Here is a 26935-nt window from a genome sequence, read left to right as displayed (position 1 = left end):
TTTACACGTAGCTGTCCAGTTTTCCCAGCATCACTTATTGAAGAGGCTGTCCTCTTCATTGTATATTCTTGCCTCCTTTATCAAAGATACAGTGACCGTATGTGAGTGGGTTTATCTCTGTGCTTTCTATCCTGTTCCATTGATCTATATTTCTTTTTTTGTGCCAGTACCATACTGTCTTGATTACTGTAGCTTTGTAGTATAGTCTGAAGTCAGGGAGCCTGATTCCTTCAGCACTGTTTTTCTTTCTCAAGATTGCTTTGGCTCTTCGGGGTCTTTTGTGTTTCCATACAAATTGTGAAATTTTTCATTCTATCTCTGTGAAACATGCCATTGGTACTTTGATAGGGATTGCATTGAATCTGTAGATTGCTTTGGGTAGTAGAGTCATTTTCACAATGTTGATTCTTCCAATCCAAGAACAACACGGTATATCTCTCCATCTGTTTGTATCATCTTTAATTTCTTTCATCAGTGTCTTATACTTTTCTGTATACATGTCTTTTGTCTCCTTAGGTAGGTAGTTTTATTCCTAGGTGTTTTATTCTTTTTGTTGCAGTGGTAAATGGGAGTCTTTCCTTAATTTCTCTTTCAGATTTTTCAACATTAGTGTATAGGAATGCAAGAGATTTCTGTGCATTAATTTTGTATGTTGCTACTTTACCAAATTCATTGATTAGCTCTAGTAGTTTTCTGATAGCATCTTTAGGATTCTCTATGTATAATATCATGTCATCTGCAAACAGTGACAGCTTTACGTCTTCTTTTCCAATTTGGATTCATTTTATTTCTTTTTCTTCTCTGATTGCTGTGGCTAAAACTTCCAAAACTGTGTTGAATAATAGTGGTGACAGTGGGCATTCTTGTCTTGTTCCTGATTTTAGAGGAAATGGTTTCAGTTTTTCACCACTGAGAATGATGTTGGCTGTGGGTTTGTCATATATGGCATTTATTATGTTGAGGTAAGTTCCCTCTATGCCTACTTTCTGGAGAATTTTTATCATAATTGGGTGTTGAATTTTGTCAAAAGCTTTTACTGCATCTATTGAGATTATCATATGGTCTTTATCCTTCAATTTGTTAATATGGTGTATCACATTGATAGATTTGCATATATTGAAGATAGATTTGCATATATTGAAGAATCCTTGCATGCCTGGAATAAACCCAGCTTGATCATGGTGTATGATCCTTTTAATGTGCTGTTGGATTCTGTTTGATAGTATTTTGTTGAGGATTTTTGCATCTATGTTCATTGGTGATATTGGCCTGTAGTTTTCTTTCTTTGTGACATCTTTGTCTGGTTTTGATATCAGGGTGATGGTGGCCTTGCAGAAAGAGTTGGGGAGTGTTCCTTCCTCTGCTATATTTTTGAAGAGTTTGAGAAGGATAGGTGTTAGCTCTTCTCTGAGTGTTTGATAGAGTTCGTCTGTGAAGCCATCGGGTCCTGGGCTTTTCTTTGTTGGACGATTTTTAATCACAGTCTCAATTTCAGTGCTTGTGATTGGTCTGTTTATATTTTCTATTTCTTCCTGGTTCAGTCTCGGAAGGTTGTACTTTTCTAAGAATGTGTCCATTTCGTCCAGGTTGTCCATTTTTTTGGCATATAGTTGCTTGTAGTAATCTCTCATGATCCTTTATATTTCTGCAGTGTCAGTTGTAACTTCTCCCTTTTCATTTCTAATTCTATTGATTTGAGTCTTCTCCCTTTTTTTCTTAATGAGTCTGGCTAATGGTTTATCAATTTTGTTTATCTTCTCAAAGAACCAGTTTTTAGTTTTATTGATCTTTGCTATCGTTTCCTTCACTTCTTTTTCATTTATTTCTGATCTGATCTTTATGATTTCTTTCCTTCTGCTAACTTTGGGGATTTTTTGTTCTTTCTCTAATTGCTTTAGGTGTAAGGTTAGGTTGTTTATTTGAGGTGTTTTTGTTTCTTGAGGTAGGATTGTATTGCTATAAACTTCCCTCTTAGAACTGCTTTTGCTGCATCCTATAGGTTTTGGGTCATTGTCATTTGTTTCTAGGTATTTTTTGATTTCTTACCTTTTCTTTTTACGTGTTTTTTTACAGGCAGCCAAATCCCTTTGTGACAAGCCATGCCCTATTTAAAGCATATATTTGCCACCAGCTCCCATCTTCTTTAGAGATAGTAGCATCTTTTAATTGCACGCCTAGAATGCCTTGGGATCATGCATCTAACCACAGCAATGTCTTAGATATTCTAATATTACATATTTGGGGCAAATAACCCCCCACTGCCCACTGCCAGGAACATCATAATGGATTCTTCTGCTTTTTGTTACATTTCTGAATCTCTGCTGTGGGTTTAGAATATTGTTTTACCATTTTATTATATGTCTTGATAGTTAAATTAAATTCACTTATAAGATGGTGCACCTTTCCTCATCCCCATCCCCATAATAACCACCAAAGTAACATATGCATTATTTTACTGCTTTTAGGTAATGGCATATCTTGAGAGCAGCTCTTTTTCAACCATCCATCAGCACTAGCTCTTGCCAATTGAATAACTACTTCTTTGCAAGGCTAGACATTGGGTAGTGTGGTAAGAAATTACATAACCCAGATAATAAAAGGAATGCAGAATAAGCCGTTTAGCAAAATGGCAGATAATCTTCTATGTGAATTAAACTATGAGCACTCACTAAGGCTGTCTTTGGGCAGTTGACACAGAACAGCACTGGTATAATGGCTCAAAGAAGTCTGTGCATTATTTTTATTAGAAACATGCAGTAGTCTGTACACAGGGAATTTCCAATACTCACCACCATTACCTTGCTTTTGTGATCTCACACGGAATATAATCTGACCTGTACCTGGGCTTTGAAAGCTACTAGTCCATTACTGGAAAGTAAATGATAGACATTAGTGAAGCAAGAACATAGCCTTGTGTTCTGCCATTAACAACAGTAAATTGATTTTGATAGTTTTCTTGCATATATAGCTAGTTTCATAATTCCCTGATGGGATGAGCAAATGTTTATAGATGTCACTGAATCACTGGTTTTTAACCGAACTTCCTTCTACATCTTGGCTTTAAAAAATAATAAATGTAAGTCTATAAACATAGCGCACACCCCTTATCTTGCTACTTCTCTACCTGAATTAGTTATCAGAACAATTATGAGTGATAATATAGTGGCTGTCACAGAATGTACAGTAACTTTTGACAAATCTTTGAAATATTATGGAATATATTTCTTTTTTCTTTCTTGGCCAATTTAGGTCCAGCAATTGTGTGATTTCTGAGCCTTAACCTTTTCATATCTCAGCTGGAATAAGTCAGCATCAAGAGCTTTTTGAGAAAGTATTTACCGTTTTGAAATCACAAGCCTACTGGACAATTTGTTGCTCTTACCAGCCAGTTCTGCAGCACTTACACTGGACCATTCCTGGTGTGCCTCACGTTTAGAAGGCAATCTGCCCTCATCCCTTATGACCCACGTCTTCATCAGTCTTCAACCCATGAAGCTTTACTCCCAGTCTCTACCAATATCCTCTTATTCTGAACTTACACACTTTCAGACATTTCTCTAGATATAGTATTTATGGTTTCCCTGACTTGATGTTTTTCAAACTGTGGATCACAGATCACATGCTTCAAAGTGACCTACCTGAGTGCTTATCAAAACTACAACTTTTCTGGGACCCACCCACGAGCCATTGAATAAGATTCTCTGTGATGAAGTTCAGGAATTTGCATTTTCACAAGTTTGCCAGGTGATTTTGGTGTACACCAGCATTGGGCAGCATAACTCAGCTAGTTGCAAATTCCTTTAGGGCAGCAAACCTTAGGATTCTTACACTGTAGAGCAGAAGTTGCAAACAGGCGGTCTACAGATATCTTGGCCAGACAGTTGGACCTTTTATTTTGGAGGGTGTTAACATTTATCTTTATAATTTATTATCAGAAGATTTTTTCTGGAAACCATCAGTTTCTGGCTTCTCTAAAGTAATTGAAAGAGCTAATAACAAGATGCTTTTGTTCTTATAAGGCCGCTGTACCTGTGAGACAAACGGACACATGCTCTCCCCTGGTTCCTGACTACCTCACGCCCAGCAGGCACCTGCTGTCACCTCAGCCTGGTGCCAGAAAGCCTGTCGGTTTGCCACCCCTACCACATGGTGTAAATAGCTTTCATCATCGGAAAAATAATTTTCTAACTTGCTGGCCTTGATCTTTTAGATCTTTGTTCTACCCATCATTGGCTCTGTGGGTCTCAGAGTGTTAGTTGAACACTTTCCCTATTTGAATTGTGATTTATTTATTTATTTATTTTTGCATAAGGGCTAAAAAGGAGCCATACTTATCCCTCGCTAGTTAATTTCCAAACTCCGCCTGCATTTTGCACGCAAGCTCATGCCATGCCCTTTGAGAAGATGAAGTGGGTGCCTTCTTAGATTGCTCCATTAACTTCCCACTGACTTCTCAAGAGTTTCTCAGGCATTGCTTCTTCACCTCTTTTTTCATAAGAACAGCCTTTAGAATGTTTTAATCATTAATGTGATTATAGGTGTAATCATTTTTCTAACTCTAGCTTTTATTAAAATTCAGTTTTGAATGTTCTTGATAATGTAGTCTTTCTACCTAATCAGTAATCAGTGCTTCTCAACTCCTATTCATCAAACATCTCTGGCATCTCCCAAGCACAAATATGTACATAAGGTAATGAAAGCTAGTGGTAGTTTCCATTTTTTAAAATGTTATATGAAGCAGACCGTGTCACAACAGTTTTTTAAACTTTTCATGGAAAATGTTAGGGAAAATTCTCTGTACAAAGTAGAGAGAATAGTAGTATAATGAACTGATGGCTAATCTTCTTTCATCTTCACCACCCTGCTAATTCCTCCACCCCAAGATTATTTAAGTCAAGTCCAATAATAGAAATATTTTTAAATGTCATGTAATAATTGCTTAAAATTATCAAATATCTAGTAATTTTGCTATTTGCCCTCTTGTCTCATAATTTTGCTATCAGTTTGGTCTCTTAAGTCTCTTTTAATTTGTAAGTTCTGCTCCTCTCTCCCTGCCCCTCTTCTCACTCCTCTTTCCTCCTTTCTCAATTTATTTGTTGAAGAAGCGTGTACTTCCCGCAGAGCACTCCTCAGGGTACCCAATCTTGGTCTCTATATACCGTTTGCCACTATAAGAAATCAGGATTCCTTATAGAAGTGGCTGATTCCAAGTCTGGATTAGGAAAAGTACAAGATTATCCAGGAGCATCTGGTGATAACCAGAAAGAAGGGAAACTATTAAAGGCCACAGAGTTTGTATTAACAGGACTCAGGAGCCAAACTGAAGAGTCTTCTACTGGTTAAAGATGGGATAACTAGAGGATAAATAAGCAAAATAACAGTAAGGGATTGAAGCATCAAATAAGTTGAAGTCCATGCATTCATAGTAATGGTCTCAATGCATCAGAAATCCTAGCCTTTGGAGGATGCTGGGGAACCAAGGCATTATTTTGAAAACTGATTAATAAAGAAGGAAAAAATTAATTACCCTGTCTTTCCTCTATGAACTATATCTCAGGGTAACCAAACAGCTGAGGAAGCAAGTTATTCTTAGACTAAGGGAGGTGTAATAGAATTAGAATATCTTTATTATTTTGTAAGCCCTAATGAAATATCTAGGCAGTGATCATGAAGGGCTAACATCAGGAGAGACGTCTGACATTTGGAGGTCATATCACCCCCTGAAGTGTTCTTGCAAAGAAAATGAAGACCCTTTGATTGGCTTTTAAAGATATTAGTGCTTTAGTTATAGATGTCTTAGTACCATCTTTTTTTCTCTGACCTAGGAGAAAAGTAAAATGTTAGGATTATGAGGAAAATGTAAATTGGATTTTTATTAGTGAGGCAAGAACTCTCAAATAGACAACAAGAACTTTAAAATAATCAAGTTAAAGTGCATAGCTAAAGGAAAATGTGGCTGCAGGGAATATTTAAGGCAGAACCGAATTGAAACCTTCCTAGTGAAAGTCAAGGCCTCTCAATTAGACAACACAAACAATTTAAAACTTAAAACGATCATTCTTGCTAAAGTTCATAAGTAAAGAAAAGGTGGCTGCAGGTGACGTTTAAGACATGACTTTGTCAAGGCTGCTTGTGGCTCAAACAATTAAATCACTTAAACTCTCGGCTTCTGTTTCCTCATCTGTAAAATGGGAGCAATAACATCTACCTCATAGTATTGTATAGAGATTAAATGAGGTAATGCAGTAAAGCACAGGTAAGTGCTCAGCAAGTGTTATCTGCAATAAAATTTACTAATATTATCCTTATTAATGCCACTACTCTCATCGTCGTTCTGTACTTTCAGAAAATAGAGCCACAAAGAAGCACATAACCCAGAAATGCCTTGGAATCTAGTGTAATGAGCAAGGCAAAGTAAGCTTACAAAACAGTGTTTATTTAAATAGGCATTGACAGTTTCACATCAGTCTGCTCAGTAATGTCTATGTAGCTCTTTTCTTTAAATCTTCCAGCCTGAAAGTATTTTTAAATCTACTATATTTATGCTATTTTTATTAAAAGTACATTTTTCGTAGAAATCCCTCAATCAAGCAATTAAATCACGAGCACTTATCTACATAGTGGCTGCTGATTCTTGGGGAATGAACTGTCTGTGAGCCTCCCCTTCCCAGAGAAGTACCATACCAAGTGTCTACCAGTAGATGTAATGCACAAGAACAAAGCATCAGAAGCAGGCCAGGCCTAGGTCCAGAACGCTAAATGTCACAGTTGTGAGTCTGCTTTATAATTTTATAACAGTCTAACTCCAGATGTTTACTAGAAAAATGTCTAATTAAAAATTACTATAAGAGAATGGACTTGAGGACACGGGGAAAGGGAAGGGTGAGCTGGGACGAAGTGAGAGAGTATCATTGACATACATACACTACCAAATGTAAAATAGATAGCTAGTGGGAAGCAGCCACATAGCACAGGGAGATCAGCTTGGTGCTTTGTGACCACCTAGAGGGGTGGGATAGGGAGGGTGGGAGGGAGACGCAAGAGGGAGGGGATATGGGGATATATATGTACATATAGCCGGTTCACTCTGTTGTTATACAGCAGCAACTAACACAACATTGTAAAGCAATTGTACTCCAATAAAGATGTTTAAAAAAAATTTTAAATGCAGCCTGTGTTATTAAGCTATGTTACTGAATAAAATTACTCCATAATTTTTCACAAAGAAAAAGAAAATTGCTACAGACTTTTCCAGTTACAAAGCTGATTTTCTTCTTCACCCCCTAAACCATAGCAGAGGGTTAAAACTACTTAGGTGCATCCTCTTTTCTTCTTGCATCCTGGGAACACAAACACAGACTCTCAACATCATCATTGTTATCATTGTCATTAGATCATTGACATCTGATCATTACATCAGATAGTAAAAATATGAAAATAAATTTAAATGAATGCACATTGAGTCTGTAATGTAGTGGTGGAAAAAATATTTTTATGTTGTGAAGGTGAGGTACCAATATATTGTGATTTTCTGCATTGTCCTTTTTTTTTAAACTCCACTGTGGTGAAGTAACTTTCAACCTTGAATTTAAAGCCTTGTTGGGTTTTTGTTTAAGAATGTTGCTTAAAATGCTTTATTCCAGTAGTGATAAGCTTTTGAACTGAGTCTTCCTGAAGCAGGTTAGAAAAGTCTAGGGTGAATAAACCCTTGTTTAAAGCCATTTTAGCTGCAACAGTGTTTATCGTATACAGATGTCAAGTCTGATGGACAGGAGCAGGGCTAGGTGTCACTAACAGAATAAAGGTAAGGAAACGAAGAGACCAGCTTTGGCAAAGGGATAAAAAAGACTCAGTCACTCCAGTCAATGTATCACCTGTCTTACCACCTCTCCCAGGCTTCCCCAGTTAAGGGGACTCAGCAAGAGAAACGAAAGCAGGAGACGTCAGAGTAATGGCAGATCTTCCTCCAAGACAAGGAGCTAGAAAAGAAACTGAAGACCTTAAGCAGGGTAATAAAGTATTTCAAAAGTAGAGGAAGGGACATATGATGATAAAAAGGACAGTCCTGGGAGAAATTTAGACCCCAGATATGATTTCAAGGCAAGTTAAAAACAAGCAAATGCAAGAATTTTTTTTTAATTTAAAAGTTAAATCATGTATTGATTAAATTAATTTGTGAAGAATTACATATTGATATTTATGAAAAAGATCTCAAATTGTCTTAAAGCTGAGTATTTAATTCTTTGAATTTTATGTACAGTTTCACTTTCCTCTTACTTTTCCTTCTTTGTAACATATACTCTTCTGTAGTAACACTGGTTTAGTTGTTTTACTGAAAAACTCTATTTTTGAAGACTAAGGTCATTAAAGAGAAAAGGATTTTCATTTCTTTATATGTTATCCACACTCCCAGGGACCCTGACTATTTAGAGCATGAATCTATAACCAGGGCACAACTGCTCTACAAAATGTCCTAATTAGCAGCAAAATGACTAAGGAAATAAATAACACGTTATGTTTTTAAATGTCAACCTACAAAGTGACTAAAATCACATGGTATCTAAATAGATAAAAGCGCAGAGAGATCATATATAGGCAGGGTTCAGCGGGGCCAAATGTGTCAGCCACGATGGCAGGTGAGCTTCATCTTCAGCGTTGTCCTGCTGTGCATCTTTAGAATTCTTTGGTGCGTGCATTGGACCTGCCGCATTATCCGAGCTCTTGAGCATAGGGGGAACAGCATTCACCCTCCACAGAACACTTCAGAGTAGATCAGAGCATGTCTCTCTGAAGTTTACCAACAGTCCAGGTTCCCCTCTTTGAATGGGTGTGGCTTAATATCATTGTGGATCTGCCACGTTTAACTTCTTGTTGTCTGTGACTTAACGTTATGTTAATATGCTCATTCCCTCCAGGGGTCATTCTCTACATTCTACTGGTTGGATATCCACCCTTCTGGGATGAAGACCAGCACAGACTCTATCAGCAGATCAAGGCTGGAGCTTATGATGTATGTAATAAATGTTCATCCAGCTTTAGACGAGGGTTTTTTGTTTATTGACCAAGAACCAGATTTTTTTCATTGCTGTTTTAACCATAATTTTCAATAATGTCCCTTATTATTTTCCTCTCTCTTAGGGGAAGGGGGATAAAGAATAAGAAATACAGCATCTATATCCAGTTTCTATTTCCTTTTAGCTCAATATCTCCTAAGGTTGAAAGGAAAACAGTTTGAAGTCTCTGAGGAAGGACCTTGCTTGTCCAAGCATTTGGATCTTAGTGCATTTTAAAACATATAAAAATTAAAAGATTTTTGCTTTAGAAATGGTTACTACCTGTTTAGCTGAATGATATTTTCAAATGCTTATCACATAATTATATACCAACAATACTTTGCAGTGACCCGTGTATCAAATAGAACATTGTTCCATTCTGTCAGTTTTGACTGTTTGTTTTGTTTACCCAAGTGGCTTCTCTGAGAGCTTTGATATGAAGAATGGGTGTCACAATTGAAAAATATTTGAAAATCACAATTCCAATACATTTCATTTACAATTAGAATATTTGAAAGTAGGCGTATGAATTAAGTTCTGTATCTGAAGAGTAAGACCATATCTACTTTGTCTTTAGGGCTTAACTTTGTGCTCTTTGGTATAATTTTCTCTCCTTTGATAAATATGTCTGTAAATGATTTACCACCTCCTCTGGTTTTACCTCACACAGTCCTCTGGAAGTCAGAATGCAAGGTCTGGACATGCTCTTCCTATGTTATTAAGTGGGCTAAGTGGTAGGCAATATTGGATCCACTTTCTGTGTACAAGTTAAAAGCTCAATGTGGCTGTGAGAAAAGTTATGAGAAGTCTGTATTATATTGTATCAGGTCTCATGACCTCCCCAATGCATTTCTGACTAAACGTAACATTCAGATGGATGTGTGTATCACAGGTATTTGAAATCTTTAATTTTGAAGCATTCCATTTTAGCCAGACTAATGATAATTGAACCAGATTGTAATTTACCTGGCCAAGCTAGCACATTCACCATCTTTACAGACTAGAACTAAGCACCTCTCTGGGAAGACACAGCTCTGCAATGCACTGCTTGGTGAATGTGAAGGAATGACTTTGTGAAAGTTAGAAAAATAAGAAAAGGGCCCACCTTTATCTAGGTTGAACCCAGACCCTCATTTTCTATCAGAAGATCTGCACATCATAAAGAAGCAGGGTTGAGTGTTTCTTCAGTAGTTCCTGATTAGCAATTTTTTACAACTGCCCAAAATAAACTTCTGGAATTAAAATGACACTTGTTAAACTGGCAAAAATTTGCAAGTATTAAAGAGTAAATATCATTTTTCTTATGTTTCCTTTTGCCAATGGATCACAAACTGCCCATTTTATGACTACTAAAAGTGCACTAACTTAAGTCCATTAAGGCACAGTGACAATGCCTTTTTTCTCAAGATTGTCTATAAAAATTCATGAATTGAGAAAAGAACCTGATATTTTGTTTATTTAGAAACTAATGCGATATACATTTTTCTTAACCCATCAAGAATATTATTTCTACTAAATATGCTTATTAAGTGAAAGTGAGGTTACATAATTATCAACAAAAATTTATACACAGAAATTTAGAATAAATCTCTTTATCGTATTATTACTATACAAACGGATTACTAATAGAAGTTATGAGAGTAAATTTCATGAACTTTCTTTTGGTGAAATTTATCATTTTTGAAGTGTTAAAATGAAATCCTGCTGAGGCTCAAATTTGCAGTCTCAAATTTCTTCTCACTGCTGCACTCCAAATAGCGACAATTTATAGGTCAGTTTGGGAACAGGAATTGAAGCTGTTTTATTATCTCTGCTATTACTCTTGATGAGTTGTGGAAGTGCGTAACACATTATTTTGAACCTTGGCATAGTAGCATGATGATGTGACAATGTCGCAGCTTTACTGACTTTTGCAAAATTGCATAAATAATTACGCGAAAGGCTGCATAAAATTGAATTTTCATATCAAAGCAAATACGCTTTGAGAGGACTAGAAGACTGAGTTTATTTTTCCAAATTTAAGAATGTATCGGTAGTTATGGCAATTTAGTGTACATGTTTGTCCCTTATCAATTACACTCTATCTTAATATATAGATATATACATAGAGGGGGGATATATATATCTACATCAGTTTGTCTATATGTAGATACAATTTAACTTATACAAGAAATTCACTGCTTAAGGAAATTATTAGTATATTTGGCTCTTCTCTGTTCCACTGAGTGTATCTATTTTTTAAACCCTTTATAAACATATTTTTAAAGTTTCCATCACCGGAGTGGGACACAGTGACTCCTGAAGCCAAAGACCTCATCAATAAAATGCTTACTATCAACCCTGCCAAGCGTATCACAGCCTCGGAGGCACTGAAACACCCATGGATCTGTGTAAGTGACAGTTCTCCAAAGATCTCAGGAGAGCAAATGAAAAATACATTCTCCTTTAAAATTTGTCTTACAAATAGTCTTGGCAAAATTCATTATTAGGAAACTCTTGCAGTTGAGTGCTTGTAAGTCTGTCAGATGGATGCAGGCACCATTGATAAAAATTTGATGAAGTTAAGGAATGAATATCTTTTAAACATCCTCAATTAAGTTTATTTTTTCTCCTCTTCCAGCAACGTTCTACTGTTGCTTCCATGATGCACAGACAGGAGACTGTTGACTGCTTGAAGAAATTCAATGCCAGAAGAAAACTGAAGGTAAGAAAGTTTCCACTTTTGTGAGGAGAGAGATTTGGCAGCGTGAGCAGTGAGATTCTGTGTGAAGAACGGAGCAAAGGCTTTTAAAATGTGTAAGCCTCAATACTCTTCTTCTTCTGGGTCTTTGGGAAATGGAATCTACACTGGAATTACAGCTACGATGAAGAGCTAGGATCACTGGCCATGCGTGCCATGGTCCCTCCCTTCAGTGGAAAACAGCTGTGCAGGTTAATAACTGGAATCTGGCCGCACCCACAAGGGTGGTCCCAGCATTATGAGAAACATAGGCCTGCTACTCTCAGGAAACCAAAAACAAAAACAGACAAAAATGCCCTGACTGAATGTAAGGCTAGGAGAAGACTTATTGTCAAACACTGCTTCTTTGTTAGGCCAGTGATTTGCAAAGGCAGCATTAATTTCGTGTTCTTATTGCCCTGACAGGGTGCCATCTTGACCACTATGCTGGCTACGAGGAACTTTTCAGGTACACGCGTTAAGAACTCTGCTCTTGATCCCCTCCTCTCCTCTCTGGTATCTCTTTTGGAATTTAATTTTAAATTCTTTAATAATTAGAAAAACACTGTTGTTCAGGGATGGCAAATGTATGCCATGGATTCCTTCCACGCCTGTGGCTGCCATGAGGCTCTTACCTGGGTGCTGTCTCGTAGAGGCGTCAGGCCCGTGACTATACTCTCCACGAGGGCACCCAGGCAGCCCCACCTCTAGTCAGCACTGGAGCAGGACACGAAACCCCTCTGTCACCCCTGCTGGGGTGCACACAGTTTGGAACTACGTCCTCCCCTCAGCTGGAAGCTCAGCATTTTGACGTAGAATTAATTGGTATCTCATAAAGTAATAACTATGAATAGTTTCTTGTTTTTGTCTCATTCTCTCAGGGAATCCCAGTAAGCAAGATTTTTAGAAGAAGGCCATTATTGAGGAACCCAATTCTCTTAGGCCTAAGTTCTTTTGAAAGTACAGTTCTGTAGTATCTTGGCCTGCTATAAGAATGATTACAACTTTCAAAGGTATCTAAACTCAAGAATTTACAGAGAACCTACCCCACAGTAATAAACGTTCCTTGAAATGATTTCTTGGTAAAAATAAGTTTGTTTAAATAATGGGCTAAAAAAAGCTAAACTATTTCTTTATTGTAGAAGTGACTTGCCAAAGTCAACATAAAGTATATACCTTTTCCAGAAACTGAGTTTTGGAACTCCTTTTTTTGATAGGTTACCTCAAAGGATCAGGTTTCCAAAACTAAAATTTTGGTAAAAGCTCATCAGTCTTATGTATGGAGAGGGACTGAAGCAGCAAGACTGTTGCATTGGTAAAGCTTACTGTTTGGCTGTTTAAACTTGGAACAATTGTCAGACGATTATACCAAAAATACTACCTTTTTACTTTGCTTACTGTTTATATAAGAGTGATCTGCAGCATCAAGTTATCCAGCTATGTCTTCAGTAATTTATTCCTGCTACATACTTCACTTCTGAGTATTGTAGTGATGTCAGGTGATGATCCATATCATTATCATGTTTTCCAAATTTCTCAACCAATTTCTAGTTACTGTTTACCATTTTATTAAATGGTCACCTTTTGTCTCCCATTGTATATAATGTGAGTTCATAGGAGGCTTTCCAAAGGCTTCCACTGACCTGTTAAACAGCAACAATGATAATACAATGAGTAACGCTACAGACTGAGGGACTGTGTTAGTCAATTGTATGTATTTTGTCCAATTTGTTTGGTGTAGTAAAATCTTGTTACTGCCTTTGTCAAGTTACCTGTTTTATGAACAGTTGATTAATATAGTTGACATTTATATGGGTGAGTTCAGTATCTCATTAAATATTAACTGATATATGCTATAGTCAAATAAATTAATATTCACTGTGGCCCAGTCATTAGTGAATCACTAAAAAGTAGGATGATTTATATGGTATGTATTGTTAATGACAAACTAACTTGAAAAAATCTCCAGAATTAAGATTGTACATTTTGTTAAAGTCTCACGCGTAAATTGGGCCTTTAGTAATATATGTACCCATGTATAGAAGCTTTTTACCTCACATTTTCCTTGTCATCATCGTGTAAACTAAAAACTCACGACTAATATGTGGATTTGATATTGTTTCTGAATGTCTTAGCATGAAAAGCAAACTTTTTTTTATCCGTCATTTCAAAACCAACTGATATAACATTAGACGCAGTTACATCTTATAGTTGATATTGCATTTTAGTTTTGAGTATTCATTCTGTTTCATTGCCAGACATGCTCTTTAAAGTAACTTGTCCATGAGTATATGGTTATAAAGTTGTTTTTATTTTTTCTTTTCTCCCGTTATGTGGAATGTATTTCTTGTGAGGTAAGGTGAATAGTAAGCAAAAGGGACATTTCTGCATGTCCCAGGCCAAATCCCTGCTTACCCTGAATCATTGTCTTCTCTTCGCTTGCTATTGCAATTCCAATTATTCTGAGTTTGCTTTCTAACCTATTAACTGCCACAGGATTTACTTAATATTGCTTCTTAGCTCCAGGTACACAGTATTACAGCTAAGGCTACTATTTCTTACAGCCTTATTAATAATAAATTAATAGCTTTGTTGCTAAAGACTAAATAAAATTAACATTTTTGTATGTTTTAAATAAATTTAAAATTTATCAAAGTGCTATCAAAATAATGGCCCAAATCAAACAGATGTCAGGAAATTACATGTTCATGCAGTTCTATTATAGCTAGGTATTTCCATTTCAGATACCAAATTCTATTCTGATGTACTTAAATAACTATATATATATAATTAACATTAAATGGAAGCATAAGTGTGTACTTTGTCCTACATGTTTGTGGATGTTCTACACTTGATCTACTAATTGTCGTTGACAGTTACATAATCTGTTCACCGTGTATGTACCCATTCATAAGTATATTTTTCACTTCACTTTTTAATATACTCAAGGAGTTCAGTAACAGAAGGAATGCTAAAAGCTCCCTCCAAAAAAGTAAAGTTTCATGTAAGACCATGTACTTTAGGAGTTCTCTGATTTAGTTGAAGATTTCATTTTGTTTTCTATCTCGCCTCAAATTTTATGATTTTTAATTTTTCAGTGTAAAAGGCTTTTGTCTATGACCTTTGTATTCTGATTTTGAAGTATAAGAAAATACATAATACCTTTTTTTAAAGGTCATATGCTAAGCATTTAAAAAATTTGCTCTAGGTCAATAATATACCATTTCATTTTAAGTATAGTTATTAATATTTTTGTAAAAATGAAATTATCTGATTTCAAATATATATTTATTAAAAAGAATGTTATTTAGCCAGAGAAAATTGTCACAAATGAGTTTTAAACCTCTAGGAAGAGGGACTTAAGTGGCAGAACTGATACTTTTGGTGTGAATGAACATGTAATACAATCTGTGAGCTGATGTCTAAAGACTTGAAATCAACTTTCTGGATTACAAAAGCATAGTCCAGTTAAAGTTCCAGTATCCTTTTCACAGCCAACAGTGAAATAAAGTCCAATAATATAAGTGGCAAAGTGTCCAATTATATTCAATGAACTAAATAAGAATTTAGTTCTAAATTTGATGTGGCAAGACCAAGAAAAGTGATACTGTATTTCAATGTCCTGTAAGCTCGCGCTCATCAATGTGACCTTGATAACTTGGCATATGTTGGCCATAAATCAGTAAAGGTGGTAGAAGGAAACAATAACCTGTTTTGTTGCCTGGCTATCGGTTTCTATGGATAACTCACTAAACTGATTTTACTCTCGTTTTGCAGCAGCCAAGAGTTTGTTGAAGAAACCAGATGGAGTAAAGGTAAGCTAAACAGGTGCTCCTAAACTCATTTCTGACTTTCAGATGCTGGATTATTTTTAAATGTTAAATATAAGTTCTAAGTCATTGCAGCTTATACTTTTTGTAGTTCCTGATAAAGGATGCAGGTTGAAATATAAAATAATTTAATGTACAGGAATGACTAATATTTATACCAAGAAAAGCTGCATTTTTTCTACTTATTATATATTAAATAATCATGACAAAATAAGACTTTATATGGAGTTACCATAGAAACTGAACGTCTAAATCCTCTCTGTTTTACTACATCCTCAAACTGTAATGGTGACCTGAAAATCCCTGAAAACCAAATGCTTTTCCAAATAGTTATGCTATGTTCTTGAAGGCTGCTGAAATTTATAGCCCCTGGGGGGGAAAAATCAAGTCATTGAGTCTAGGAAATCAAAATTCAAATGAACTATATTTCTCTGCTTGGGCAGTTTTTATAAAGGTCTTAATTGTTCCTGTTCTTCTATCATAAGGTATTGAGACAGACTTAACATGAATATCCTGAACAAATAATTAGAAAAATTTTCCAAGAAAGATAATGGCAGAATATTTTGACTTTCTTGGATTTCTAAACAAAATAGTACAGCTTATTTTCTACTGATCCTGTTTTGTTTCATAGGAATTTACCTTTGATTGAATATAACCTTATACATGCATTGTGTTTGTTATCTTTCCAGAGTATTACCTCGATGTTTTATTTCTTTAATCCTTTTCTTTCTCTTCCACTGGCAGACACCTACATTCCTCATGAACACTTCAACGTTCTTGGGAATTAATTAACTTTCTAACATTTAAACTTGACCCAAAGTCAAGTGGTCAGTTCATTTTGAATATATAACTTAGAAAATCATCTGTCACTTCTCATGTTCACGCCCAGTCATTTCTTCAGCACCTGTCTGTGTGTGATTTGGGAATTTCCAGAGCTATGGTGACCATGCACTTGTGATTCCCGTTAGGTTGGCATTTACCTTTGATTAATTCCTGTCCTCAACCTGTAATATTCTCTTCCTTCTGCTTAGTTTATTCAACTTAAAGTTCAGTAATGACTGTTGATGTCTGCTTTTTTCCCAATGTAACATTGGTGGAAATGTGATATTTTAAATTTTCCAAATGTTTTATTCCCTTGTGTTTTTCTGTATTGTTTGGTGATACAGAGCTCACAGTTTCTATTGAGACATTTATTTTTACTACTATCCTTATATAGAAAGAAACATTTCCAGAACTTTTTTCTTCCAGTCAACTTATAGTTCACCTTTAAAGACAAAATTATTCTGTGCTCCATGCTTTGATACTTTAAAAATTCAACCGGTCATATTTTGTTTCTTTTCCTTTCTCTTTGACTGGTCAATTCAGAAAAGGAAGTCCAGTTCGAGTGTTCAGATGATGGTGAGGATCTCTATCTGCCAGATTTCTCCTCCTGTGAAAATTCATACTTAGGAATAGAACAGTCTTATTTGCCTAAGTTAGTGTAAGTGGAGAAAGTATAGGATCATTACAGGTTAATGTTAATTAACTATCAAACACAGTGCCCATGTTCAAATATTATTGTTTTTCTTTGAAATGGAATTTTTGAAATATGTAAAAAGTTTATACCGTCATCCATATGCTATTAAAAAAGTGCAGTTTTCTCCTAAAACTGAAGAAACCATGACATAATTAATGTCTATAATTATTGTGAAAAGTGAAGGAACACTATAGGATTATTTTTAAATGGTGATCACGATTACTAAGATAGGAGTGATTCTTAGTTCAGATAAACCAGAATGCATCCACCATGGAGTTTTATAAATTGTGTGAAAGTGATCTTACAAGGATTCATCCAAGTTAAGCACCTTTGGAAAAAATATTTATTAACCTTAAAACTGAATGAGCTCAACACCTGAAAAATAAGAATATCTTGCCCATGCCTTATTCTTATTATTCTTATAACGTAAGAATAGTTCAGTGCATAATTTAAATATCTGGTTTCATTTAATTTTTTAAATAAAAATACTCTGCTTCCATAATATAAAATAAATACATTTCACAAACAGAAGTACCAGAGCTCTTGTATATTTAAAAGACAGCTGTGGTTGAGCCCATACTTGATACCTGATTCTTTAAAAGGAAGTCCTCCTAGCCTTTTACCTAGAAATTCTCCTGTTGTTTTAAATTAATCAACATTACAAATACCTTCAAAAGATTTCTACAGTAAAAAAATCATTAAGCTAAACTTTAACCAAAATGTTTTTAACTGTACATTTAAACACAAGTAAAAGTGGTGGTTGAGGGACATATTCATTTAATTCATATTTGCCATGCCTAACAATAAAGGATGGCTCATCCAGACAGAATGGCCTTCATTTGGAAGAGACGACAGTGTGTGTATGCTGTGTATCTGTGTGTGAACGTGTGTGGGAACGTGTGTGTTGATGTGTGTGCGCTTATACGGTTATGTTTGTGTGCGTAGGTATGCCCGTGAGACATTTCCACTAAAATAAAGCAGTTCTTGGCAACCACAACCTAGGAAAAAAAATCAAGTCTCGTATCTCAGAACAGAAAAGATCTCAGTATATTCCTCTTTCATTCTTTGCAATCACTGATACAAACTAAATGGATTATATTAAATACCTGTGGGCTTTAATCTTAAACACTTCTGATCATTTGGTAAGAAGTCAGCTGTGTTTTGCCAAGCACTCTTCCTGAATAGGAAATTATTTGCATGTGTGTCCCTCCTCTTTTCTCATATATTCTGTACCAAAGTGAATACTGAATTTTGACCCTTCTTTAATAAACTCCATTATCTCTTATCTTTTTGGCTATTGCACAAATTTTATGTTAAATTCTGCACACTTCTATTTAAAGAAAAATTTTAAACTATCCTCGAAACATAGATTGATGGTCTAATATTTAAAGAGTTTTCCAGTAAAGGGCACCAAGTTTTCTCTCTTTTCTTGCATGTCACTGAGCGCAGTGTTATAGTGTATTTAAATAATACTGGTACCAAATAGTCACACAAATAGGAATGAATAGAAAAGCAAATTATTACGTACCCAAATTAATTTTTTGGACCTTCTGTCTTCCTCTCAGTGTCAGTTTCAATGTGATCTGTAGGTATAAAATATGAAAGAAAAGAATGCTCAGAAAGTCTAAACAATTAAATTCGTGTAATTGCTTATAAATATTCATTTGGTATTCATTTAGTTTATGCAGAATGTTTTTCTCTTTAAGTCCTTAAGTACATTTATACTAAAATTATGGGATGTATTTTTTAGATAATAATATGTAAAGAAAACAACTAGATAATATAGTGCAAGAAAATGAATGTTAATTTATATTTGTTTGATAATCACAATGTCATGCATGAGTTTAAATGAATGTTGAGTATTACTTTTCAGTCTGATTCTTTAGTAACCAAACTCAATTGTAGTTTCAAGTTGCCACTTGTCAACAAAGAGTCTTCTCTGGGCCATTACAATACTTATTGACCCTCTGAGTTGTTTTCACAGAGTGGCTTCCATAGTGATAATGATCTTTCTTTAAGGTCAAAACCAATTATGTTAAAGCAAGGGAATGGTATTACCAAATAGTCTTCAACAATAGCAGTAATTTGATAGAATACATAGTGTTTTCCTCTCAAACAATTGTGAAAAATAAAGTCATTTTGCATCCAGAATATAGTAAGGAGTTCGATTTGCTCATTTATAATTGAAGATGTATTTTTTAAAGGAGACCCAGACTTATCATTTTAAGATATTTTACTATAAAGCCTGCATTTCATCAGAAGACCTAAGTTTTTAATTTGATACCTACTACACAAAATGATGATGGCTGCCCAGAGAAAGACAGTCTATGTGTGACTTCAGACTCAAGGATCAAATGAAAAAAGGAATGTATGCATAACAGTGAAAATTGGAAGCTGGGGAACAGAATCCAACCTGCAGAGTATGAAAATGTTTACATTTATTTCATACTCTGACACTTGATTTGAGCTCCGTTGAAGCAGCTCTTTGTTTGCTAAGGTGGCACAGCCAAAGCAGCCAAGTCCGTTTTGTCATTCCACCATCACAGACACAGTCCTAGCCCGGGTGTGACCATCGGAGACTAGAATTGATCGTCATTCCTGTCAGTCATCACCGTGTCTTTCACATTCATCTTCAGTGGCTCTTTATTTTCATGTCTATATCTCCACATAGACATGCTGTGTATAGAGACATTGGCTACCGAGGGGTTTAAGGCATCTCTGTTTCTATTTTCTGCATACCTACAGATAAACAACAAAGCCAACGTGGTAACCAGCCCCAAAGAAAATATTCCTACCCCGGCGCTGGTATACCTGGACTCTTTGTAACCCTTCTTAAGTTCTTTACTGTTTTTGGTGTTTCTCTCATTTGCTTTCACTATATAGATACATACATTTTTTATTTTTATTTTTTTGGATTTTGTTCTTGTTTTTGCTTTCTAAGATATGAGAAAAGTTCTTTTCTTTTTATTAAGGTAGTTGTCAAACAGTGTGTTTCTAACATGAGATGACCTCATTTCATTGTTGACCATTGTACTGACGATAGCTGTGGTCTTCAGTTAAAAGTGTTGCATGCTGCCTTAGAAATACCGTAGAATGCGCTTTGGTTGCTCTTAGCTCTTCTTTTGATGATAGCTCTAGATATGCGAACAGTGGTTTCTTCTTTTCCTGACGCAACTGTTGACATCAAGGAGAGCTAAGAGGATTACTGCCAGACAAAAGTAAATGTGGACCTTATTCAGAGTTCCCGTTTCTCTCTTATTATGACAGCAGGGCTTTGTAAGACCTCACTTTCTGAGATAAAGAGGCACTGGATAATTTAAAGCTTTTTGTTTGTTGTGTTTTAAATTAAATTATCACTGTTTCACTTTAATCCAAAGGATGAAATTGCATAGCACAGAGCTTTGAATTATCAATGGGAATCAGTTTTTTCCATTTCTATCAAATTCACACTATTAAAACAACTCAATCAGTTTAACACTTTGAGACCATATTATGTTGAAATTCAAGGTTTGAATACTGGCATTCAGTGTTCTTAGTTCCATAATGTTTTCCCCAAATTATTCCATGTTTTGATTTATGAGTTTCAGAAATGTTAATGGTTTTTTACTGTCCTGTTAATTTCAGATGAATGGAAAATGTTAGGGAGATTGTCCCACTAGAGTTAACCAGAAGGCTCAATTTAAAAACATTTAAAGGAAGGACACATCAAGATAGCAGGTTACTTACTAGCAAAAAAAGACAGTGTTGATCATACCTCCAGCCAGGGAAGGGAAGAAGGACGGCAGTAAATATGCTTTCTAAGTACTCAGCATAAAGTGTAGTGGAGATGAGATAGTCTAGTGGGCAGAGTGCTTATGATTGAAGAGCATTCTCCATGGGTTTCAGTAACTCCCAGTTGCTAGGACATCATATAATGAAAGTGCCAAGCATGCCGTTGATGTATTGACACTGAATCGTTTCTTACATCAGTTATTTGACTGTTATTTTCCGCTTGGGACTATTTCTTCAATTTTCTAGTAGAAAGTAATAGGAAAAATAATATATTCTTCATGGAGAAGCATGACTTTACAAACAAATCTTTCATGTCAGTCTATAAAACAGAAATTTCTTATATATATATGAATTAACATGGAATTTAACAGCAATGTGTCTCAAATTACAGTGTTTATATGATTAGTTCTAGAACCTTTTCAGTGTTTCTCAGAATTTCTTATGGACTTGTGAAATACATTCTTTAGGATAGCCCTTTTTTAAGCGTTGTCCAGTGATTCTAGGTTTTCCAAGGGTATTTATCTATGTATTGTGACACCATAATTTGTTCTCAAATTAATACAGCGGAAAAATATCTTCACAAAGACTTTGAGATCATCTCAGAAAGTTCTAATCTCCAGTGCCCTTGGCCAGTTTTCTATGGGACAGATATTAACAGGCTGTTTGTTAAAGATATAGGACTTTGTGAAACAGCAAGTGCCTCTTTAGGTCTCCAAACTTCAAAGCCTTGTCTGTATGCTGATCACGAATAAGGTCTTGTGCATGCTGCTGCTGGGTACTGAGGTGCTGTATCTCATGGACTCACCAGGGAGATCTTTCATCAGAGATCTTGTCAGCTGCAACCTCTGACAGTAGTTAACATTGCTTAAGCTCTTGTCACTATTTAGTTGTGTCAGCTGGCTCACTCTGCTCTGTCCCTGCACTAGTTAAGAATGTACTTACCGATGCGAACTGTTTCTTTCTCCATTTTGTTCTCACTCAGGAGCCCCAAACTACTGTAATCCACAACCCTGATGGAAACAAGGTATTCAGAAAGAATCAACATCATCTTGCTTTAATAAGATTACACGTCTCATCAACTATTCAAAGCAAAATTAATTCATAATCTCAAATTAGGAAAGAAAACCCTTACCCTTTTCTACCATACTTTCTTTTGGGCCTAATTTATCTGGAACTATACACATATTTCTTTGAAAACAAAAATGAATGACATTGTGAAAGAGAAATGAATGGTGCAATTAGTCAGTAAAAGTGCAGTTAACAAGTCTGTATGTCGAGATGACTGTGTATCTTAAGCAATTCCATCTGGTTTTTCCCCCCATGCCTGTCTGCATTGTACTTTAGATGTGTTCTGCATGAAATTTTAGAATTTCTTGCTATATCATTCCACTATCTTCAAAAAAATCAACTTGAGTTCATAGTTATTTGTTTAAATTTAATGTTGCTTTTGAATTTTATTCATTCTGTTGTCATAGTGTGCTTTTTGTTTTCTTTTAATTCCCTGTTGTTTGTGGTGTTTTTGTTGTTTGGCATGGATTTGAGGATAATCAGGGAGTTTCACTTCTTGTGAAGTATGTTTGTTTTTGTTTAATTATATGCATTTCAGTAACAGACATGTAACTGCTTATCCTGAAAGAAGACTATGATGTTTCCTATCCATTGTAAATTGTTTGCATAGCACGTTAACTAAATAACAGTACTTGTATACATGTCCGTAGGGTGAAAGGAGGCAGTTCCCGAACGTATTCCATCTTTCTGCTTTGTTACTTCTCATCCATTATTATATCTCTAAGGGGAGGGAAAAATACTTCATCAGACTTTTCTCAAATTTTAAGTATAGTCATGGGTCTTACTTTTCCTTACTCTTATCTACAGTGTTAAAGTCTTAGAAAACACATTTCCTCTGGTCTAACATTTAGTTGGTCAATATTAAAATTACTAAAGTAAAAAAACATGAAGTGTTATGTTCCTTAATATGAGATGTATTTTACAGTCATGACACTTAGAATGTTCTAAGTCCCTAAAAGACTCGAGGTAGTCAGGAGCATCACACATGTGAACAATTATTTTCAATATCGTTAGCAAGTGAAAGACCAAGCATAGCAGCTGGAGTGGACACTTCGATAATTCTAGCTATGTCATTTGTAAGAGTTGTTGCATGATATTTCCTGCTTACATGAATTATTTTTACAGTGCATGGGTTTATCCTCATCTTGAGTTTAAATTTGAATACTAGGTCACATTAAGAAACGCATGAAGACTCTGCTTTGGTTTTATGTTGTGGAGACTCTGGGTATATCTTTAATTAGTCTGTCCCTTTGGATTAAATATTATATATTACAGTTGTATAAATTGATCACTTTTTTGAATATTGAATCTCTGAAAGTACACTGACTAATGTTTGCATCATTTTCCAAAATTTGTTTTCATTGCTGAACACATAGCTATTGATTAGAAGTTTCCAATTTTTGGGGGCAGTAGCCTTTAATCATTCCAAGTAGAAAATTGTGTCTTTCTTATGAACATTACTAAATTTCTTTGCTAGAAATATTTTATTAATACATTATTAATGGAAAAATTTGTCAGCCATTTTAAGGAACGCGTCTTAATACTGGCAGTTACAGTGTCCTTTTAACTGTGCTTATTAATCTGCAACTTCATTTGTAGTTTTACAGAGAAATAGCTTTGTCTTTTCATTATGGGAGCAAGTTTCTTATCAATAAAGCCAGTTTCTAATTTAGAAATGAATGAAAAAAATCTGCTTTTTCCTTGAAAGTAAATTATTCATATAATTCCATTGTGCTGATCACAAACATGGAAATTCTTCTTGAAAGCACTTTCACCATATCTCAGCTTCTTCGTCAAATGATTCAATGAAACGCTTTTTCTCTCTACAGAGAAGTCAGGCTGATAAATAGCCTACAAATTTACTGCTTGATATAGTGCCTCACACAAAGAAAGGACTAATTACTAATTAATTGGGAATAAAAAATGTTGTTTTTTAAGGTTCAAATTCATTAGGCTAGTATATTCAACTTCTCATAAATACTTAGAGAAAGCACACCTTATGGGGCACTGTAACACAACACATCCTTACACAGCTCTTAAAATAAGTTGCATACTTTGACTACTTGTACAAATCACCTTGATTTATCGTGCTTCGGGGATTAGGCAACCAGAGTACTCCCTTTTTGAAATGTTTGCAGCATTTGACATTTTATTTCTGTCAAAACCACGTAACATATTTGTACATTTGCATGTCGGCATATGCGCACAGCCTGCTGAAGAATTTTGCATGATACGTATATCACTTGCCAATTTTTTGAGAAAAAGAAAAGTCAAGCTATTCATTGTTCGCAACTTTAAATATGTTTTCTTCTCAACAGGAGTCAACTGAGAGTTCAAATACAACAATTGAGGATGAAGATGTGAAAGGTATGATTAAACCAGAAATAGAAAATCCCAACTCAGAGTTACATGTATCTCGGAAGAAAAGTATTTGTTTCAAATAGCTAATAAGTTTAGGAACTAGGTCTATTCTGAGACACAAAATTACTTTTCTTTTTATAAGTACATTATTATTTTAATTATATGTACTGATTTTGTCCATTTTTTTCTTCACATTATATTCTTTTCTCTGTCTTTAAACTATAGACAACATGTGGTATATTCAAGGACATTGTGATTTTAAACTAGTAATGAATGTTTGGGATCATAATATCAAATTCTAAATATATCAGTCAAAAGGTAATACAAAAGGTATATGTATGTCTAGAAAACAACTTATATTTAAGAACAGAGCATGAGAATAACCATTTTTTGAAACTTTCAGTAGTCTCAATTGGGTTTCAATGAAATTCTGCATTTGTCAGCCTTTCAAACCTAGATTTTCATGCTCTTTTCTAATATATTCTTGATCTCCATTCAGTTCATTTGTCCAGGTTCCCTTAGCTCCATATATGAGTCATTGCCAGCATTTCTATCAGCATCTTCTCAGTGCCTGTGCACATACATACTAAACACACATTTGCAGTCAGTTTTCTTCTTTTTGGTCTCAGGGCTGTTTTTTTTAACATCTTTATTGGAGTATAATTGCTTTACAATGGTGTGTTAGTTTCTGCTTTATAACAAATTGAATCAGCTATACATATACATATATCCCGATATCCCCTCCCTCTTGTGTCTCCCTCCCGCCCTCCCTATCCCACCCCTCTAGGTGGTCACAAAGCACCGAGCTGATCTCCCTATGCTATGAGGCTGCTTCCCACTAGCTATCTATTTTACATTTGGTAGTGTATGTAAGTCCATGCCCCTCTCTCACTCAGGGCTGTTTTAGAAGTGTTAATTTTGCTTCAATTGTTTATGCAGTTTTGTATTCTTATTTTTTTAATTTAGTATAGGTAACTACAATTCCTACAGGCCACTTGTCTAGAAGACATTCCAGAAAAAGAATGGTAAAAACAAGGATATTTAAAACCAGAAGTATTAAGGGAAAAGAAGTATAAAACAAATTCAGAGAAATGATCCATCAGATAATTAAACATTATCTGGAAAGATTATTACCTAATAGTATCCCCATAGGCTTTAATTCTGTAGGTAGCATTGGTAAGATATAATTTTGAAAAATTGTATTCATGTTATAGAATAAAGAACCTGGAAATTCTCAGATCAAGGAGACATACAGGCTATTTAAGAAATGAAAATGGGGCTTCCCTGGTGGCGCAGTGGTTGGGAGTCCGCCTGCCGATGCAGGGGACACGGGTTCATGCCCCGGTCCGGGAGGATCCCACATGCCGCGGAGCGGCTGGGCCCGTGAGCCGTGGCTGCTGGGCCTGCGCGTCCGGAGCCTGTGCTCCACGGCGGTGAAAGGCCTGCGTACCGCAAAAAAAAAAAAAAAAAAAAAAAAAAGAAATAAAAATGACTGTAGACCACAAGTTGCTAGTCACCTCTGCTGACTTCTTCCTCTTTGGTCGTACAGAACAGCTGACACTTAAATTGTAGTCTCTATTTAGATGACTAGCGCACTGATCTAACTTTGCTAGAAGTAGTCAGTCATTATTTACAGTGGAAAGCTGTGTCGAGGATTTTACTTAGTAGCTCTATTTTTTTTAATTTATTTTATTTTTGGCTGTGTTGTGTCTTCGTTGCTGTATGTGGGCTTTTCTCTAGTTGCGGCGAGCAGGGGCTACTCTTTGTTGTGGTGCACAGGCTTCTCATTGCGGTGGCTTCTCCTGTTGTAGAGCATGGGCTCTAGGCGTGAAGGCTTCAGTAGTTGTGGCACGTGGGCTCAGTAGTTGTGGCTCGCGGGCCCTGGAGCGCAGGCTCAGTAGTTGTGGTGCATGGGCCCAGCTGCTCCGTGGCATGTGGGATCTTCCCGGACCAGGGCTTGAACCCGTGTCCCGTGCATTGGCAGGCAGATTCCCAACCACTGTGCCACCAGGGAAGCCCTAGTAGGTCTATTCATCTCCCTCTTGCCTCTGAGCTAAAATTTGAACTGAAGTAATTTTATGAATCACTGATGCCAGTCTTATTAAAGAGATTTTTTTTAACCAAATAAGCAGATGTGCCATTTAGCTTTCCCAGTGATTCAGAAAGCAGCATCTTTACAAGTATTTTGGACTCATTAGCTCTTTCACCCAAACAAAATGTTTATATGACTTTTTACATTCTTCTCCTGAACGGGAATCAAAAAGAAGAAATAACCTGTGCATTATTCACTGGTGAGACTGAATCTTTCAATAACTGAATAAAATTAGGAGAATACTAACACCTCACTGTATGCAAGTCATCCTCTGAGGAATATGTTTATTCTTAGGTGATTACAAGCAGGGTTTTAATAAGTGGTCTTTCTCACCTGAATTGGACTCTTCACGGTACTACATATTGGCTTGGGGTGATTGCTGTGAATCTGTGTAAATGTCAATATATAAACAGAGTCCCTGACAGTCTCGCCTTACAGCTTATATTTATTTGGTGAAATGAAATTATGTCAGTACTTCTCAGAAAACAGCTCTTCTCTTGAAATCACAATGATATGGGTTTCATC

The 26935-nt window shown here is 35.7% G+C and overlaps 1 protein-coding gene across 15 annotated transcripts in view; it reads left to right on the top strand.

Moving 5' to 3' along the window:
• CAMK2D (calcium/calmodulin dependent protein kinase II delta) overlaps positions 1-26935 on the top strand; it is a 275544-nt gene that overhangs the window by 217081 nt on the left and 31528 nt on the right. For 4 of the 15 annotated variants that reach the window (XM_060148622.1, XM_060148625.1, XM_060148620.1 and 1 more), the window contains exons 9-16: positions 8916-9010; positions 11321-11443; positions 11674-11757; positions 12199-12241; positions 15550-15587; positions 19864-19923; positions 21872-21913; positions 24276-24324. In XM_060148622.1, the coding sequence (XP_060004605.1) occupies positions 8916-9010; positions 11321-11443; positions 11674-11757; positions 12199-12241; positions 15550-15587; positions 19864-19923; positions 21872-21913; positions 24276-24324 (534 nt within the window). Of the gene's footprint in view, positions 1-8915; positions 9011-11320; positions 11444-11673; positions 11758-12198; positions 12242-15549; positions 15588-16967; positions 17001-19863; positions 19924-21871; positions 21914-24275; positions 24325-26935 lie in introns of all 15 variants that reach the window. The other 11 variants (XM_060148626.1, XM_060148632.1, XM_060148634.1 and 8 more) reach the window with 6 other exon arrangements.

Source organism: Lagenorhynchus albirostris, chromosome 4, assembly GCF_949774975.1.
Source record: "Lagenorhynchus albirostris chromosome 4, mLagAlb1.1, whole genome shotgun sequence".
In the NCBI taxonomy this organism is placed as follows: Eukaryota; Metazoa; Chordata; class Mammalia; order Artiodactyla; family Delphinidae; genus Lagenorhynchus; species Lagenorhynchus albirostris.
Note: the sequence above shows the minus strand (reverse complement) of the source record. Positions and strands in the feature narration are given on the sequence as shown.